Source organism: Corvus hawaiiensis, chromosome 3 (assembly GCF_020740725.1).
Source record: "Corvus hawaiiensis isolate bCorHaw1 chromosome 3, bCorHaw1.pri.cur, whole genome shotgun sequence".
Classification (NCBI taxonomy): Eukaryota; Metazoa; Chordata; class Aves; order Passeriformes; family Corvidae; genus Corvus; species Corvus hawaiiensis.
This window is the reverse complement of record NC_063215.1, coordinates 68,642,066-68,662,374: the sequence shown is the minus strand read 5'-3', so window position 1 is coordinate 68,662,374 and position 20,309 is coordinate 68,642,066. Positions and strand designations below refer to the sequence as shown.

General features: G+C 41.8%; 1 protein-coding gene across 4 annotated transcripts in view; it reads right to left on the bottom strand.

Annotated features, from left to right (window-relative positions):
• SASH1 (SAM and SH3 domain containing 1) overlaps positions 1-8,382 on the bottom strand; it is a 534,286-nt gene extending 525,904 nt beyond the window's left edge. For 3 of the 4 annotated variants that reach the window (XM_048296504.1, XM_048296509.1, XM_048296505.1), the window contains exon 1: positions 7,720-8,382. In XM_048296504.1, coding sequence (XP_048152461.1) covers positions 7,720-8,172 — 453 coding nt within the window. In that variant the 5' untranslated portion in view covers positions 8,173-8,382. The remainder of the gene's footprint in view (positions 1-7,719) is intronic. The other variant, XM_048296508.1, reaches the window with a different exon arrangement.
• Between the last annotated feature and the right edge of the window lie 11,927 nt (positions 8,383-20,309).

The following is a 20,309-nucleotide window of genomic DNA, read 5'->3' as shown; positions in this document are numbered from 1 at the left end:
CTTTTGGCCTTCTTCACAGCATGAATAGCCTAGTTCCTGATCTCAGTCACTGAAGTTCGCAAAGCCTTTTTCTCCTAATAAAAATATTTCCTTCTGTGCATGTGAAAGCATGGCCAAGTGGCCACTTAACTAACTCTGGGAAAAAAAAAGCAGTACAAACTGCCCTTAGTCCTTGACTGAAAGGCAAGGGTTTTTTCCCAGCCTTTTAGCTCTTCTCTTAACCAGGCCAAGTGTTTTTTGAGGCACAGACATCAGAGCTGGACTTAATTTCCCCAAAAAGTTTTGACTGACATCATATGCAGTGATGTCATGACACCACATGCCTGCATCAGGGCATGTTTCCTCAAAACCAGTGCAATTGTTCTGGGAAAAACCCCAAACGTGTAGAAGACATATATTTGTACCTGGCTGTAAGCTTTGTTTGCCGTATATTATTGCTATTTCTCCCTGATTTTAAGTTACTGAGAGGACAGCTGTAAACAACTACGTTAATGCAATACACATTAGTGGAGATTTCAGAGAATATTTACCAAACACCTATTCTGGCATAGACCCGTAAGATCTGTGTTCAAAAGTCTGCCTCACTGCTGTTTGAGCTGTTAATGGTGATACTTAAAGCTCTGAAAAGTTCTGATTTCTTTTTTTTTCATGTTTCTGTTGTACTTGCTGTTCTCAACTCATGTAATCCTGTTATTGCCCACCACCACAATTACAGCCTGTAAGGGTATGCTTGTTAGCTGATTTAAATTCGAACACCTCACTGAAAAAGCAGCATCAAATGAAATCCCTGGCAAAACCCCCACTGACTTCACTGGGAATGAGACCAACTGGAAGAACAGGGCTCCCGCGAGAGGCATGAATCACTGTCATTCCCATCCTGCTGAGTTTGTGAGAATGAAGATGAGATACTATTTGAAGGCCCTTCTACTTGTGTTTCACGTGACACGCCACTTCTTTTTTGTTTTGCAAGATCATAAGAAAAGTTTCTTTACTATCTGCAAGTAACAAACTGAAGAGGCTGGATGAGTCACTGGAGACAGTTTTGGGCCGGCTTGGCTTGCAGACTGCCGGTGTCAGGGAAGGTTCACCCGATTCTCCCCTTCCTGCTGCACAGCCATTCCTAAAATAACATGGCAGTGCTAAACATAGCCATGCCGGGCTCTTTTAATAAAAGACGATTCCTGTGGTGCACAAGCCACCACATTTGTCAAGATAAGCACATCAATATGAGATGTCGTATTAGCCTAGACAAAGAGATTGAACAGATAGCTTTGTCAAACACCAAGCAGAGGGGCTCATTCAAACTGACAAAGCAAGAAATTTAAACGTTGAACCTACAATCTAGTATTAACACATTCCATTCCTCTTCTGCTTTGGAAGAGTCTGCAACCAGTAAGCGAGTTCCTGTAAGTGATATAATACATTTATTCCTAATCTATAATAATAGTATTCCTGTCAATTCAAACCTCTCTGCTGCATTTTTCAAAAACTCTGTAATGGCTGTTAGTGTGTTTCAGGTTATTCATATGGATCTATACAACTAGTGGATAGGGACCCTCCATGATTACATATGCATGCAGGGTATAACTAACACACAGAACAGGCGTAACTAATTGCCATGCAGCCAGGTCACCAGTTATTCCTTGATCACTTTTCTTTTACTTACACATAAGGAAGTTTACTCTTAATCCTAAGGCAATAGACAAAGACACTGCAGCAGTGGGTCCCAGTGCCTCATCTCTCTAAATTTTGTCATGACTTTAAACTAATTCTTCAATTCCACATCAAAAATCACGCACACGGCTGCCCTACATATTATGGAATAAGTGAGATAGTGATATTGGTCATAAGCAAAACTAGAAACATGGTTCACAAGATTACTTCTTTGGAGAGAAATTATCTTGGTTTTTTTTGTATTCCACATGCATAGCTGTGTGTATGGGCCTCATCATCCTACATATGGCAGAGACAGAAGCTCTGGGGGTGGGGTTATCAACACAAATATTTTCCTTAAAATGCATTTACTTTTCAGAAAGACTTATGATCAACAAAGTTACTTAAAATAAGACAGGTTATTAGTGTGTGGGAGTAAAACTGGTAGACAGACTTTTCTTACACCGTTGGTGGTGTCCCTGTTGAGATGCAGTACTTACACAAAACCCCACATTAGGTGGGAAAAACCAGTTCACATTTGCACTACAGAGCTCTGACTGAATCAAGTCCTTTGGGGGAAGAAAAAAGCCCTCCAGGAACTACCAGAGACTAGGCATTTCTCTCTTGCCAGGAACCTGTAAGTTTAGCGTTTCCTTCAAACTTAGAGCCTTGTGGAGGATGCAGGAAGGATTCCCCTTGCAGGCCAGCTGCTCAGTCCCGCACAGCTCCTCTGCCAGCCCACACCACGACCAGAGCTCAGAAATTACTCTTGACACGATTGTGGAAAGGGGGCAAGAAAGTTGTGGAGTTGATACTATCCTCTCTCAGGACTCCACCTGTAATGTACCCTAAGGAGATTTCCCTCCCCTCAAAACTGAAAAATAATGAAACCCATGAAAATTTGCATTCAACGTTTTCAGAGGAGATTCAATACACCTTAAAATATTCAGGAACAATTCAAATGCAAATACAGTATAGTACTGTGTTGTTCATATTCTGCATCATTTTGCTTTAATGGGCTGATTGGAAGAAGACCTCTTCCAGTTCGTTTTCTCTGAGTTTAATAAACCAGGACTTTGAAACAGCTGGTAAATATATGAGGTGCTACATTTTCTTTAAAAGAAAACAGAGTTGTGAAGTCAAAGGCAAATTCAGTGGTATCTTCTATAAAATACCTTTTCACTTCCTGAACATTGCCTGTAGCTTTGCTAATTTATTGCCATGAAAATATTGTTACTACTTAATGCACTAGTACTTCTGTCAATAGGCAGCTTTCCCCAAGGCATATTTGAGAACGCTCTGCTAATCAGAGTTGATGCAGTTATTCTGAAGCAGCCAGGTCTTTAGAAAAAGGTTCATGTTTAATTCCAGTATAGGTGAGTGTTGCCGTTTCTTCAAAGCACAGTGTTTTTAATTTGCTGAATTCACTTCTGCAGATATCTAAAGTGCTGATTACATTATCCAGCCCCAGCTTGAACCAGTGTATTTCAAAGCAGTATTGCTGGCATCTTTACCTCTTAACACTCAACTTATGTGAAATATTCCTCATTTTGTAGTGCAAAGGATTAAACAAAGACTTAACCAGAACTACAAATCTGTGCTATATTATCAGCGTGTAACTTAAAAAGAATGTGTTTGGGCGTTTAAGCAGATACTAACTTGGATCTGACATTTTACTTTTCTACATCTGCTTGAACTCTTGAGATTATGATCTCATGCATCTGAATTTTAGTGTTTGTTTTCCCAGCATGCTGATAATCATGAAGAGCGCAGTGAGTGACAATGAGGTCACATACATGTACATATGTCACAGTACAGTTTTATTCTCTCTAATAAATATTGAAATATACATGACTATAACTTTACTGAGGCTCAGCAAATCATCTTAATTGGTGTGGGATATTTAATGCATGTATGTTTGTAATGTACTTGCAATTTTCTGCAGATGAAAAATTGAATAAAGTTCTTCAAGAAACAGGTCAAGCCATTTATTTCAATTAGAAATAGTAATGAAATTCCAGTAAACTATTAAATGTCACTTAATCTATATTCAAGATAAATAGAGTACTAAATTTCTCTTGGCATGTTCCACAACAAGGTACCTTACTTCTCTTTATATTGACAAAATTGATGCTCCTCTGCTTTCTCTTCCACAGCAACATTTAGTAACTTTACTCCTGCTCAAACCCAGCATGGACATAATCAATTTTGGAATAACCCCACAAAGGCAAGAAGTGTTTTCGTGTGGAGGTAATGGCTATACTTCTCAGATCCAGTTGGTTCAGGTTGGTGCTGCATTTTCCTCCATTCATCTTCACCATAACACAGAGGGGCTGCTCATTTTGGTTTCCTTCTGCCATCAATTCATTCCCCAAAACTTTTACAGGGCAAAAGACTTTTTATAGTCTTTCTACATGGGGCATAATTCACTTCCTAATTAAAGACAGAATTATAACCCATAAAGACAAATTTTTTGAGCAGCTAGATGTTTCAAGATTGAGAGATGTTTTACTTGACCATGGGCTCTTGTTTGAAGGGCATTAAATCCCATCACCTCCACAAGAAGCTTGTAAGACATGTGAGACTCCTAAGGCTACTAGCCAGCAATAGCAAACTTGGTAGACAAACTAAAACATAAGGCTTTGAGTACTATGGAGCATTTCCAACATGGAACAAAATCTGACTTCTGTAGAGTTCTCCTCAGTTACAGTTACATTCCTTGGTTTATACCTGAAATACACACAGAATGCAATATGAGGAGGTGAGGCCTCATTCGAACTCTCCATGGAAATAATCAAGATGGCTTATGATAATTCTCTGTGTCTGAAGTCACCTGCACACACAGCTTCAATTCCAAGTCTGCACATCCTTTAAGGGATTTATATTAAGCTCTGCTAAGTAGCTGTTAGCCATTTCTGCTGACTGTAATCAAACTAAGTTAAACTAAAATTTACCACAGCAGTACATTTCTATTCTGCCCACTCTGTTGTTCCACCTTTCATCTGAAACTAGAGCAAAAAGGAAGGATAGCAAAAGGATGTTTTTAACATCTCCACAGCCACATCCAATATTCATCTTTGATTTTTTGACACATTTACAGCTCAGCCAGCTAGCAAAAGGCTCTGAAGAAGCCAGAGGAGCAACATTTCCAGTTCTCAGGATTGTTTTAAAACACCAGAATTGCTTGAGAACTACATAACTGAACCCAAGAAGTATACTTCAGGAAACAAGTGAAATGCATATACATAGGTATACATACACACATATATACACCAGCAGGCTCCTCCTTTCATAGATACTAATTTCCATACATAGATATTAAGAAGAAAAGAAGATGGCATTCTCCATGTTAGCCATGAAGGGAAGTGGAAGACTAGGATGCAGCTCAGCATAAGCAGAAATGCAAATAGATATCAAATAGGCCAGTGGTCTAGTGCCCCACTCCAGAATGTCCACATGACAAGGTAAATGGTCAATGTATAGAAAAAAAAAGTGGTAAATGTATACAAAAAAACTTGACACAAACTTCAGGTTGATTCTTTTATCCTGTGTGCTGCAGAGAATACATTCAGTTTCTTTTGACATGCAGAAGCCTGTATGTTGTATGGCCTATATTAAAAACCTAATGCTTAAATTATACCCACAATTTTCTGAAGTTTCGCTTTGTTGTTTTTTTAGGTTTTGTTGCGGTTTTTTTTAAGAGACTCTGTTATAATATGGCTCTTTCCCATATGAAAAAATACACTATTTCATCTTTCTTGCTCTAAACAACATCCAATGAATAATGTACAGTGACGTGATCTTTTGCTATTCACTTTAAGCCATTTTGGAGATGGATTGCTATGGTGGGTGGCATTCAGAATAATGCATGTTGAGCAACACGCTCAAATCTTGCCAGCTTTATGGCTCCTTACAACATGCTACAATGTGAAGTGATTCACGCTGAGAAGAAAGTTTTTTCTGTTACTGTAAAAAATGGTGTTACATGCATTTATTATCCAAAATAAATACATTGACACCACAGCCTGAAATAAAACTAGGAAACTAAACTTTGTTTCTCTTTGTATTTCAACATATTACATTTAGATTTAAAACAATTAAAGCTGAGTGATGCTTTCTGTGTAAGGCAAGCTTGTCCTGACAGTTAATCCACATTATTATCAGACCCATCAAATTAAAATAAAGTGAGCTAAAGAAGAAATCAACGCCAAGGAGTTGAACTGCCTTGATGTCATATGCTGGCATCTTATAAATTTTATAATTCCTGTGGAAGAGTATCATAGAATCATTTAAGTTGGAATAGCCCTTTCACACCATTGAGTCCATCTGTTACCCAGCACTGCGAAGTCCATCACTAAACCATGTCCCAAAGTGCCACTTCTACACAACTTTAAAATACCACAGAGAGAAGGCAGAGGAACCACTTGGTAAGACTGAACTGGTAACTGAGAACACACACGAAGTCAAAAGGAAGGAGTGAAACATAGCTGTGGAGGTGGGTAATGTGGTGCAGCTACACTGACAAGACAGAACTTCCATGGAATTTCTTTTATATCAGACATGTAATGGTAATTTCAGTCTAATGATGTGTTACTCCAAAAGGTGGGGGAAAAAAAATCTCCCCAAAATGATGCAGTAACTTTTGGAAGATGCTGTACTTAGACTACATGTTCATGAATGTTAAATTTGAGATAATGTCTCTGACATTATCAGCCAGAAGTTTCAGAAAAAGGGAACAAATAAATATCTCAAACCAGACAACTGTGCTCTACTTGAGAAGTGACTGGGCCTCTGTCACTGAGACATTAAAAAATTGGTGTAGTGAAATTTACAGTTTTATTATCTGTACCTTCACAATGTTATACAAGTCGAATTTTATCCATTATCCTCACACCCAGGTCCCTGACAGCAGATAATACATTCTCAATTTTAATTCCTCACATTTCTGTAAACCCAGACTTGCAGCCCTCCCCTTCACCTTGCTTCCATACATTCATAAGCATTTCAGAGAGAAAAAGTACCCGCAAGTTGAAGGTCAATTTCAACTGCTCAGTCTTTCTGAAAAATGAGACTTCAAATCATTGAAGAAAATACAGGCAACTTGGGTCATCAAACTACTCTGAAGCACTCCATTCCGAACTCTGAAGTCCCCAGGCATTATAATACCTTAGTTTCTTTCACAAATAATTTTTTCCTCCATGATATTATTCATTTTATTCTATCATTTTACTTATTCTGTGTATAATGTTTCCAGCAGGAAACCTAACAAAAGTTTCAGACAAAACAATTTCTAACTTCCAAAACTGATGAATCTTACATTGCAACCTTTTCAAAAGATAAGAATTAGGTAAAACTCAGGTTTCATCAAACTCGAACAGACTCTTCTGAGATGTACCCTTTTCTAGTCTCCGAGCAGACTGTGCATCCTGGAGATTGACTGACCTGTGCTGGAGCAGCTGATGAATAGTTTTGACATTCACCAGTCACTGCCATCTTCCAGCAAATAAATCCAGGCAACAGTTGGATTCAGCTGCTGGAGTTCTTCCTCCAGCCAGATGACCACTTGCTTCAGGAGGCATTTCACCAACAGAAATTGACCCTAAAACAGGATCACTAGCAAAAGATAAGCCATCTCTCTTCAACAAAATGGAAAAGTTTCACAGAAAAAACAAACGCCCAAACCATTAAGACCATCCTGTCAATTTCCGCTTTACCACCTCAAACTAAACCAGACTGAAAGAACCGGTTAAAAAAAAAAAAAAAAGGGAGGCAAACCCAAAACACAGCACCATGCCACACCACCAATGCCAAGAAGTGCTGGTGGATCTGACCTTTGTTGGCCCCACTACTCTTCACACTTTGCTGGTGCTCAGTCCCTATCATAATCTCCTCCGAAAAAGCCACCGGCGCAACTGGAGACAGCACCAGTACACGTGCTGTACTGGTGGGACCAGGTGGGACCAGGCCCTGCCGGACCCCTCATCTCCAGCCCAGCAGCCCCGCTGCTCCTGCACACCCGACATCCACGGCTCCTCCTGGGCTGGCGGCCGGCATGGACCCTCTTACCTTGTTGGAGTAGGGGGGTTTACTCAGGTTGATGCCGTCGCGGATGAGCTTGTCCCGGATCATGATCTTCAGCTTCAGCCTGGGGTACGCGACCAGCCCCCCGCCCCCGGCCGCCCCCCGCCGCCCGCCGGGCCGGGCCCTGGGGGCCGCCCCCCGCCGGGGCTCCTCCGGCCCACCCGCCCGGCGGGGGCAGCGCCCGGCGGGGGCGGGGGGCGGCGGCGGCTCCAGGGTGAAGTAGAGCCCCGCCGCCCTCTCGTCCGCCTCCTTCAGCCGCCGCACGGCTTCGTGGATTCGGCGCCGGTGGTGGGGCACGGCCACGCCGATGGCATCCAGGTCCGGGTCGCCGATCTGCTTGCAGACCTCCAGGTCGTCGTAGCCATTATCGACGAAGGACTCCGCGTACTGGGGGAGCTGCAGGGTCTTCAGCCACTCGTAGACTATGTTGGTGCACATGCTGGCTCCAAAATAATAACGACTGCAACTTTCAGCACCGAAGCCAGCCTCCCCCTTTCCACTTTTCGCCAAAGGAAATAAAGCCACAAAAACTGCGATGCAAGTAGGAGGTCTCAAAATCAAGGTCAAGAAAACATCCACCAGGAAAAGAAAAAAAATCCTTAAAGCAGATCAGTAGGGCACCGCAAGCACTGCTGAGCGAACCCCTCCTGCTTATCCCTCCTCCTGTTTTCTTACTACCAAGTACAGCCGCTTTCTGCCGCCGGAGAAGAGGGGCTCGGACAAGAGAGAAGCAAGCTATAAGGGTGCATCCCCTAAAATCCCAGGTCGCTGCTGCACAACATCCACCCACTTTTCTCTGGAAGTAATTCGCAGTCACTGTCTTTTTTTTTTTTCCTTTCTTCCTTTTAGTGTTAGTTTCTGTTTCTGCTTGTGTCGCACCTTCCTGCGCTCTGTCGCATGATGAATCTGTTTACTATAAGTAGCTGCTTTGGTACACGATGGTGTCCGGGGAGAGCCAAGCGCAGGATCCCGCACCCTCGCCCAGCGCGGGTAAGGGTGCCGGTGTGCAGTGCCCTCCTCTCCCGTGCCTCTCCCAGCAGCGGGCGCACACGGAGGCTTTTGCTTTCCTTTTAAACGGCTCTTTTCGGATTAGGAGCAAAACAGAGGGAAAAAAAAAAAAAAAATCCCACTCACTTTTCCGAGTTACTTTCCCAGTTTTCCTTCATCCCCGTAATGCTGGTTAAATGCGCTTCGCTGGCAGCGAGACCAGAAACAGCTTTCCAACCCCACTTTCTCCGCGCTGATGCCGGCGGTGCCCTCCTGCCCAGCGGGGCACGCAGCCCTACGCCCGGCCCGCACAACTTTCCCCGCGTTCCCCTATCTCCGCTGGCGCTCCCGCCGCTGCCCGCAGCCGCCCTGGGGAGGAGGCGACGGCGGCGGGGCTGTGCGGGCGGTCGGCGCTTCGTGCATCCTTCGGGAGCGGCGGATGAGCCGATCTGCGGCAGGTCACCGGCGCTGCCCCCGCCTTCCCCGGATGCCGCCAGAGCTCTCCCTTCCCAGCCACCGGTACCCGGAGCGGTGCTCCCCGCCCGGATCCTCCTTCCCCTCTACCCCGGAGGCGCCTGACGCGCCGCCCGCAGGTCTCCTCCGGCTCCTCCCGGTGCGGCTTCTCCCCGCTCCTCCTCCGCGCCCGCCACCCCGCTGCCAGCCCCCTGCCCCGGCTCTCCCCGAGGCCTTTCCAACTTTCCCCGCCGGCAGCCCGCGGTCTCTGCCGCCGGCCGCTCGCCTGCCCTGCCCGACCCTCCGGGGGCGCGGGGAGGCGGCGTGCAGCCGGCCGGGGGGCAAGGCAGCCTGGCCAGGCAGCAGCTCGGGGCTGCCACCGCCCCGCGGGCTCTCCGGCGGGCTTGCCCGTCCCCGTTCCCCGCGGCAAGGGAACGCCAAGGGGGCACGGCCCGGGGAGCTGCCCCCCAGCTCCCTTGGGACAGCCGGACCGACGGCAGCGCCGGCTGCCCCGCGGGGGCACCGAGCCTTTCGCGGTGGAAGAGGGACCCTCCGTGGGTCGGAGGGGCGCGGAGCGGCGCTGCCCCGGGAAGCGGCGAGGGCAGGCGGGAGGCGCCGGTCCCGCTCCCCCCGCGCCGCCGGGGCTGCCCGGGGCCGCTGAGGCGCCGCGCGCTGCCGCGAACGCCGGGCTCGCAGCGCCCCCGCCGGGCCGCCGCGGGAAGCGCCGCCGGCCCCGGCCCGGCCCTGCCGCCGCCCCCGGCTCCACTCGCCGACCCCCAGAGGGCTGAGGCGTGGACCCCCTGCCATTGTAATTTAAAACTTGCTTCAAACTTCATTTCTTGCGAAGATCCCTCCCCATGCGGGCTGGGGGGAGCTGGGGAGAGGCTGGTGGGTGCCCCCCAGCACTCCGGGCTGCCGGAGGAGGGACGCGCTCCCTTTTGTAATTTGGCGAGTGGTTTATTCGTAGCGGGTCTTTTCTGAGCAGAGTTAGGCGCACTTTTATCCTCAGGCTTCAGATAGTTGGCCGCAGGATTGCGCAGCACAGTGGCATTCTCACAGAAAGCATTGCACTGCAAGGTGTTTTGGAAAGGTTAGCTTCTTACCAGTGGTTAAAATGCAGCCTCTGGGTATAAAGCCTAGGGATCACAGGTTCGTCTGCTAGAGAGGGAGAAAAGGAGGAAAAGCATTTTACTCCTTTTAAAATCTCCTTCCGTCTTTTTTTTTTTTTTCCTTAATCTTATTTTCTTTTCAGACCACATAATACGTCAAACCCTCTTCTCAGCCCAGAGACAGATTGAAGCAGCAATTATCTTCTCTTCACAGACCTGGTGAAAGACTGACAGCACCTGCAAAATTAGCAAGGAGGTTCTGTGATCTAGAGCTGGAACTGATAGTATGAGAGGCAGGAAAAATTGACTGATGCAGGCCCTATTCATTGGTCTTATTGACAATACATACAGAATTATATAATTTTTATGTGCATTTTGGAAGGGTCTTGAAAGGCTTTTAAGGTATTGCAAACATTATGATTCAGATCTGCTTGGTAAAAGGGTAAGACCCTTCTGATGGGACAGCAGGGGAAGTGTTGCACCCCCATGGGACTGTGGAGTCTTGCCAGGTTACAACATTGTGAAACTCTCTGGTTGTTTGGCACTGATTTTAGTTTCACAAAATTAATTCACCTGTCAGCAAATATAGTAAAGTTTTATGTGACTTTGAAATACAAAAATAAACAACAATAAAAATAAAATATTATGTCCACCTTTAAGAAAGACAAATCAGAAGTCCAGGGAACAAAAGACTGGTCTACCTCACCTCAACCCCCCAGGGAAAATCTGGGGCAAGTCTTTGTGAAGACTTACATGAAATTTTGGTGGGTAGTTAGGAATGTTCCTCAGGGGCTGAAATTGGTGCCAGCTCTGTACAACACCTTCACTGATGCTCCCAGTGACAAGGTGGAATATGTACTCGGGAAGTTCTCAGACAACACCAAGTTGGGGGTGGGGGGAGGGTAGTCAATATGTTGGGAAGGTAATTCAAGAGTAAAGAAGGAAGAAAATCAAAGAATGGCAGAACAGAAAATGGAGGCATGTTTTGATTGGTGACGGCAAACTCAGTGTGAAGAAATCCTTTATGTGCTTTTTATTAAGTGCAGTGATATTATTCTGGAACCCTTAAAGTTGTTTATTTTTTCTCCCTTCAAGACTTATTTGATTTTTGACACATTAAGGAAGGAGCATGGGCATCTTCTCTGGATACCTGACTACTGTTCAGTGTTTTGAATCATACACTCGTATAGTTGATGGCTGAAAAAAAACTAGACAAGAACACGAACACTTAGAAGAGTACTCACATAGTGGATGAATGTGAGGAAGACTCTGAAATGAATACAATTCCATCAAGATATTTGTGAAGGTGTTCAGGTAGAACAGGAAACTCAGATTCACACATAGAATGAGTACCCCATGATTATGTTGCAAAGAATAATGTGCAATGAACGAGTGGAAGCTAATATTTCTATGCTTTATTAAAAGAACAGAACCAGACTCTCAAATATTTTTCCACTAGGGCACAAGGTGAATAATTCACTAGAACTGCTCATACACAATGGCAAATGTTTGCAGAACCAGGCTATTAGTTTAGGTAAATAGAGCTATTTATTCTTGTGTGTAAAATGTTGTGATTATTTGACTGTACGTGGTATACATTGGCAAAGAGTCCAGAGGGAAATAACAATGACTGTGAGAAAAGGTTTGAATATATCTAATGTCTTATACAAACTGTTAATCCTAAAAAACATATAGCAGCATAACTTAGCATCTAAAGGAAGATTTGCCGACGTAAACTCTGCAGAGAAATAAACTTAAAGCTTCAAAAACTGGTATACCTCATGTGGATTCCCACAGCTGTACTAACTCTAATGGAAAGTACTATCTGTTAAGTGTTCTGGAGATTGACTTTTCCTCATTAAAAAATCAGATGACCATTATTTAAAGTACTCTTCCATAAAAGATTAGGAGCATTTCGATTGGAAAGGACCCCTGGGAGTCACCCAGTCCCATACCCCACTCAGAGCAGACCTAATTGCAAACTCCGATCAGGTTGCAGACAGGTTTGCCCCGTTGACTTCTGAAAATCTGCAGGGATGGAGGTTCCCCAGTCTTTCTGGGTGGTCTCTTCCAGCACTGAGCTACTCTCACCATGAAGAATTTCTTCCTCTTGTCTGGTCAAAGCAATTGTGACCTTTGTCTCATGAGCTTTTGCTGAGCACTTCTAAGAAAGGTTTGGCTCTGTCTTCTCCATGGCTTTCCCCACAGGCAATGAAAGACTGCAGCTTGATTCCCTTTGCCTTTTCATCTGTAAGATAAACAAACCAAGTTCTCCTAGCCTCTTCTCAGATTTTGTCAGCAGACAAAAATTTGAAAACATGATGCTTGTGAGGTATGTAAGTAGATGTTTTATCACAGAAAAGACAAACAAAAAAAGGAGACTAATGAGAACATTGTGATCAGGAATTTATATGAAATTTAAATGTAAAAATAGAACTGTTTACAAAACAGATTTATCACTTAGAATTTTATATAAACAAAGCAATGTTTTAATTATAAAGGAAACTTTAAAATATACAAAAACATGACCCTGCTCTAAATTTACTCACTCTGTTTGTAATAGCTTAATGCTGACTGAGACTATACAACAGGGAATGTGAAAGGATCTAGCTGATGAAATAGCCATTTTTCTTTGTTGTGAATATAAAATTAATTTGGATTTGAGAGTGCATTTGAAACAGAACAGCTACTTTATTTACTGTGATTCTCCTTTTCCATAAAAATTTACAGGCATTAATTTCGGTTCACTTTTTAATGAAATAGATAAAGAAACTGAATTTTATTGGGAATAAATATCCAAATCAAGGCTACTGTTTTCATCAGACCAAGTTCTGTAACAAGAATTCAGTCCAAAACTTATCTTCTTTTTCCTTAGTAACAGAAAGAAAAAGTATAAGAGCCCATCTTCTCCCACAGACTAATTCTCCATTAACAGTCAACTTTGAACACTTTATTTTTGATGTTGCAGTCAATGAGAAGGTAAATTCTCATTTGATTTTGACCTAAGAAGGTCTTACCTTCTTAGCCTATTTTAACAAAAACTCCATCCTGAAAGAAAACAGAATTGTCCTAAACCAAAACAAAAATATACTTTATTCCTAGAAATATATTGTAACTGGTATTTTACCAGCTGCCGACAGACATCTATTTCCATAAAGCAATGGTTCCCTATAATAATTCAGGGTGGGTTTGTCTTTACAAACATAAACCACTGACCAACTCTCATTGCTACTAGCTTTGAGCCAGAAGGTAGCGCTGATATGGTGTGTACATGGTTGAATTTTACCCAAACTCAAAACTTTTTGCTTCACACTGAATGCTCTTTAAGAGAACTGCTTATTGTAGGTAAATATAAGTAGAAATCCTAAATTATTACTAATAGTTGCATTCTTACTACTCCATAAGTTGTGAAAGTCCCTAAAAATACGAGCTGAATATCAGCACAGTGGATGGAAAACTAATAAATATTTATACCCCCACAATTTACAATCTAGTGCTTCCATATGATACTGTCTGGAAATCATAACGAAGAAAAAGCTTACAGCTTTGCTCTCTTGGCCATTTATTTCTGTTTCCTTTTTTCTATGAAGTTCCACTCACTCTTCTTCATCAAGAAGAGATTGTTCATCAGACACATGCACAACTCATGAAACAACAATCTTTATGAAGCTTTCAAGTTGGATTTTTTTTTCCAGTGAGAAATTTAATTTAAATCATTAGCTAATGCCTAACAGAACTGAACTCACAGTCAGTATAGTCAGATGCCTTAAACAAATATGTTGTGAAAAATACACAAACATCAAGCACCAGGTTTCCAGGAAACCAAAGGGAAGAAAAGGATTTAATAAAATGGGCAAAAATGAATCCATCATTTCTAGCTAGCCTGTGCAACTTCCCCTAATACTTCTGGTACTAGCTGTAATTACCTGCTGTAATTATTGTGGAAGAGAAAGCATATGTCAGGAAAGGGGAAAACCCTTCAACCCTCCAGAAATTATCCTCTGCCTTCCAAAAGGGTCCTGCGGTGTCCTAGAACCTCAAGGTAGTGTTCTGACCCCTGGGGATACTAGGGAAAAGCCCCTGCCATTCAGTTCAGACCAGCTGAGCCTTCTGTGTGCTCCCAGAGCAGTGTCACCCATTCGTCCTACAGAGCTTCATCAGAGCTGCTCTCTTACAGATATCTCCTAGTTTCTCCCATGTTTGTTTTTACTCTGTCTCTCTTCAGCAACATACACACAAAGGCCCAGATTTATGAAGTATTTAGGGGAAGATAGATAATACTATATAATAATATAATATATAACATATATAATATATATTATATGTAATAATAATATGTATAATTATATACTGTAATACTAGAAAATTACTCAAAACCCAGACTCTCTTAAGTAAATATGCATTATAACAATAAGTCCTTAAACTTCTTTCTGTTATGAACGTAGCTGATGGTAGAGACTGACTGTTCCTATTACCTGCTGACATATGTTCAGGTTCCCTTATTCCATGGGCTCTTTCTCCAACTGCTTCATTCTTCCATCCTTCCTCCATGTCTATTATCTCAATAAATTTTCTGCAGTTCTCTCTGCCTCAAGGACTGCGTTATTTCACCATCTCCTATTTCCACAATTCCTCCCCTTTTCCTTTACAACATCCCTTCTGAATGGCTTTTTTGTTCACACTTCTCACTTTCATTTATTTTCTCCTTCTCTTGCTATATCCAGATCTAATTCTTTCCCCCTACACCTCCAACAAAAATAGTTAAGTTGGAAAATTTCCTTGTAATTATTTTTCCTGTTCATATACTTACTTTTTACTTAGGCACCTGCTACCTAGACAGAGTATCAAGCTAGAGGGACTTCTTGTCTGATTCAGCGTGGCCATTGCTAGGTGTGGTTTTCTTGAAGGGTGAAAGCACCATCCTAGCTTTGCCTTTCTCTCTTGAGTTCAGCTACTGTAGATGTTATAAACACAGAGAGCTTCCTGAGTGGCACTTCAAACACAAGGTGTTAAAGCAGGAGCCATGGAAGGTAGAAATCAGCAAAAGCAAAGAAGCAAATACTTATTCTATTTCTTGAGGGTCATCGAACATAAAGTGCTTCCTCACAGAAAGAAGGCAAGATTATTATCCAGGTGGCTATCAGGTAAAAATTACTGGAGTGAAGCAGTACTGCAGGTCAGCAGTCATGATTTGTCCTCTTTCCATCACATCAGCAGGACCATAAGTCCTAGAGGAAGAGAAGGAACCTGCTGGCATGAAAACATGGGCCAAATATGTTAGACCATCTGAAACAGCTAAGGATTTGTCTCCTGGCTTTGAAATAAAGAGTCCTAATACTGCTAAGACTGTGAAGAACCTCCACCAAAAAATTAAAAAGCTCCCACTGTGGCATTTCAAAACAAAGGCAGGATAAAGTGTTTGGATTTATGCAAAAGCTTTTCTCCAAATAATCAATGTTTGAAAGAATCAAATATTTCCTTAATTCCCCCCAGACATCCCCATTCTGGATAAGTAATGAGAAATTAATCATCCTGTCAAAATAAATGCTGTGAGACCTTTTAGTCATGCTCACCCCTCTCTCCATAATAGATTTTTGTCAGTCATTCAACTAGGTGTCCCAGAAGACAGCACTGCATCTCAGCTCCTGCCTTTTGTATGGTCTTTTTTTTTCTGTCTGGGACTAATTCTGACATTCCTTGATATGTCAGGAGTCAATCACGCATCACAGGAGCCCGACCCATCACACCCTCCTTGCCTCCACTGACTGCCACAGCACTACCCAGCACCAGCCCTTCATTAACTCTGTGTCGATTCCAGCCTTCCTGCAGCTGATACCCAGGATCTTCCTGATACAAGCAGACACAGCTGGTGCATCTATGGGGTTTTAACTGTTTAGATGGATAAATACAAGGCTAGCAGAATATAATAAGGCCAGGGAATTAACAAACAAGGGTTCTCACAGTTGTATGAGTTCATTTACACCACACATATTTCTGCTAAAGTTGATATAACAGTATAATTAGAAATGTGAGTAAGAAAAAGGAAGAAGTAACTTGGGTTTCTGTTCCTCTGAGTCATGACAGCTAAAAGAACCTGGAGTTTTTCTGTAGATACAAAATTGGGATGATGGGTTTTATCTCCAGGGAACACATCCGTTTTATATTTTTGATGTCTTAGATTTTAATTCCTTTTTCAACAGCCAATAGCTCAACAGAAGTTTTTTTTTTTTTTCGTTTGTATTACTGTGTCTTCATTTCTCTATAGAAGGCATGCAGTTTCCATTAATTTACAAACACTTTCACTAGAGTGAACCATCATCTATCTTTAATTACCAGTTTATATTTGAAGTGAATCTGGGAAGACTGCTGAGAGATAGAGACCTTGGCTGCAGAAAGAAAGACAGATCTGAGAGTTAGCTTCTGCACCTCTGGTGGGAAAAGACAAGAGAAAAATGAGTTCTAAAGCCAGTATCTTCCAAATTTAAAAACTACCAGATGTGCAAATCACTGATGCTTTTTAACCCTGGAAGTGTTGGTAAGGGGATGGAGAATGTTTTCTTTCCTTACAGGCGTCTGTAGACTTTCATATCTCACCCACTTCAGCTGAATATGCAATATAGGAGTGTTGTAGAACTGAAAAGCAGCTGCCCAAGTGAGAAGATCCAAGATGTGACACCAACTCTGATCTAGACATGGATCAAACCTGGCCCAGAAATAGCCTCATTGACAACACCTTGGCATTTGTCAACATTCTGATTCTTGTCGTCGTTTCAGGTTGTCACATTCAGAAGACACAGCTTTAAGTCTATAGCTCTAGTTTCTGAGAAAGGCTGTATCTCAGCTTGGTGGACCAAGGACATTTCTGAGCTCCCAAATGTGCAGGTAAACTCTCCAGCTGTGTCACAACCTCTTACCAGAGTAGAATTTGGGGGGTCCAGTTAGTTATCTTTGCATTTACTCTTACGGTAAGAACAGCAGTCACACAGCATGGAAGACAGCTACTGCCGATGTCAACCAAAACCTCAATTCAGATGTTTGAGAGAACAGGAGTACAAGGTATGTAATGAAGCTCACCCACCTTTCCATCTAACAAGCTTCTGCAATCCTGCTAATGATTTGAGACAGGCCAAATCATGTCCTCAAAGTTCAAGACTCTGATTTGGAATTAAGAGTCAAGGTTTGTTCGAAAGCTAACATAATGATGAATTAGCTGATTTTGGATTAATCAAATATTAGGGCAATTCATCTTTCATTCAAGCACAGTTGAAGACCAGATAGAAGATTAATGCATCTTTGTCTCTGACCAGTCTTAGCCTTAAAAAACCATCATTGGTTCAGGCTGGTCAGCTGAAGTGTCAGAAGTATCATGAGGAGATGTGCTGTAATGAATAATTTTTCCTTTTTCCAGAAAATATAAAAAGCTAACTCTTTCTAGCAATGCCAGTCAATAAGTTTATGAGGCAATCTGTAGTTTACCTTTCCATTAGCAGGCATGTTAGATACTGTTGTGGACATTCCCTGGCTATTTACAATAAAAACTCACCTCTCTTACAGCAGCAAAAATCAAACCAAGGGAAGCTTCACCTGCTCCAGCCCAGGCAAAATGCCCTGCCTTCAATGAAGGGTTCATGGGTTTTGCGTTAGAAACTTTTAACGAAATCCCATCTCACACAAATGAGCTCTTTTACTTTCAGAAAAAGATAGTCCTCTCTGGATGGTTTCAATCAGACCTTTTAAACTTTAAAGTCCCTATTTAATGGATATTTTCTCCCTTAGTCACTGCTATACTGAGCTACCCACCACCTGTCTACTGTGATTGTGGGAGGGATCATTGGAAGTGGCCCATTTTTGAACTAAGAGCAAGAGAGATGCTAAAGATTTTTGTGAATTAGATAAGGAATACAAAATGGGAGATCCTATCAATGAGATCAAAGAAAACTGTAGAAGTGGAACATATATGTGTCTGTGTTCTGCCTAGTAATTCAACCTTAACATACATGAATATAAATTAAATTTTAATAAATAATTAATTTAATTTTAAAATGTAAATAAAATTTTGAGGGCACTTTATACAAAGCACGTAGCTAAACTTTTGCTATGCTAGAAGACTGCACTGAACTTCCAGAATAAACTGTGAGCACTGGCTTACTCCTCAGTGAGGTATACAGCAATTAATAGTGTTTATAAATGCCAGAATAATGATGTTGGGGGCTTTCAGAGCTCCAAAAAGTAAAGAGAGAACACCATATTATCTTCATTTTGCTCCTGCCTGAAGTACAAATAGAAAAATGTGGGTTTTTCTACTGCAAACTGAAAACATTCAATGCTGCTCTTTTAATATTTTCAAATCTGACCTATGTTCCAAAAGTCTCCTCAACTCCCCTGAGATCTAACACCCCTAAAACATTGCTGCAGTCATCATTCAAAGATGTGGCCTCTCAAATGCTAATTCTAATAGCTGTTTAAAGACATATTACTCCATTAATATATCATGACTGCTTGTCACACATGCTGGTTTATATGCTAAAGTAAGTATAAAGAAGGACATTTTGCTTTATTGACTCACCTTCCCCTCAAGGAGTGACAAATGCCTCACACTCATGGCATTGTACATCCATTGGAAATCGTCACGCAGAGATGGCAGCGGTATACGCAGTCCCTCCCTATTTGTATTTAATGTAATTGTATCAAAAGTTTGCTGTAGCAAGATCTTATTACAGCAAAAACAAACAAATAAAAAAAGGAACACATTGAGCAGGAATATGTGCTATTTTTTGTCAGTGCACAGCTCAACTTATTTTGAAGATTTTAATTTCATGAGGAAGAATGTTAAAGCTTCCGTATTTCATCAGATTTTTACTGCTAGAATAAACAAGAAAGAGAGAGGTCTTGCAGCAATCATTGACAGCAGTGCACTGTAAAAATTATAATAATATTTAGAAATTGGTAATGCCAATATCATTTTTATACTTTACAATGGGAACACCACGAATACATCTGCCTCTGTTAATAGCAATGCTAGTCAACCAAAGCAAGTGACTGAAGTGTAGCATTCTGGAGATCACTAAAGTGAGTTAAGCATTATAAATTCAATTCTGTTTTGCTTCTGTTATTTTCTCTATCAAAAATATTTTTTCAAGTTTTTAAAGGGGTAACACAGCAGTTTAGTTAATTTTATTTTCCTTTTTAGTTGCAGAACTAGCTCTTGCAGACTGTGCTGCCTAACCCAATGTCATTAGCAAATTATCTCAAGCACATTTTGAGCAGTTCTGCATATTTCAGCAGAAGTTTTCTTTGAAAAGATGACTTATGTAGATCCATCTGCAAGAAGAAACTAATTTGGTGAGTTTGGCTTCAACAGACACTTAAATGTCTTGCAAAATAGAGGCACACTCTGAACCTGTAATAATTTCCTTTTTGAATGCTGCTAGATTATTGTTATTGAGGAGAGAAGGAAGGAGGGGTAGGTAAAGCATGCCTGGAAAACATTATTGCTGGTCACTAGCCTGCACTGCTTTGAGAAGAATTGTTCATTCACTTGAGCAGATATTTTTCTCCAAGTATTCCAGAGATCATACAGATTTAAAGCACATTCAGATCAAGTTTTTGGCTCTGTTTAGCCATCTCCATTTTTTCAGTGTAAAACTCAGACCACTACAGAGACCACAAATAATTATTCATAGTTTTGAGCAGTTGAAGAATAATTACTTGAGATTTAATTCCTTAAGTGAACTACCTACTATTCTTTGCCTCTGTAGCAACCATTGTGTTTTCAATCCAGAATATTCAGCAGTCGTGAACTATGTCTACTGTTTGATGACATTAATTTGATTTTCACAACAGCTGGCATTTTTGTGGGGCCAGCTTAGAGTGTGGAGGAGTTACTTTTCTTTCCTTTTTATTTTTTTTAATAAAGAAAGAGAAGATTTTCACAGAATCACTTGCTTTGGTGATTTTGAGTTTTAGTAAATTTTAGTAAGCTTTGCGCTGCCAGCAGTGCAGGTGACATCTCAGCACAGCAGAGTA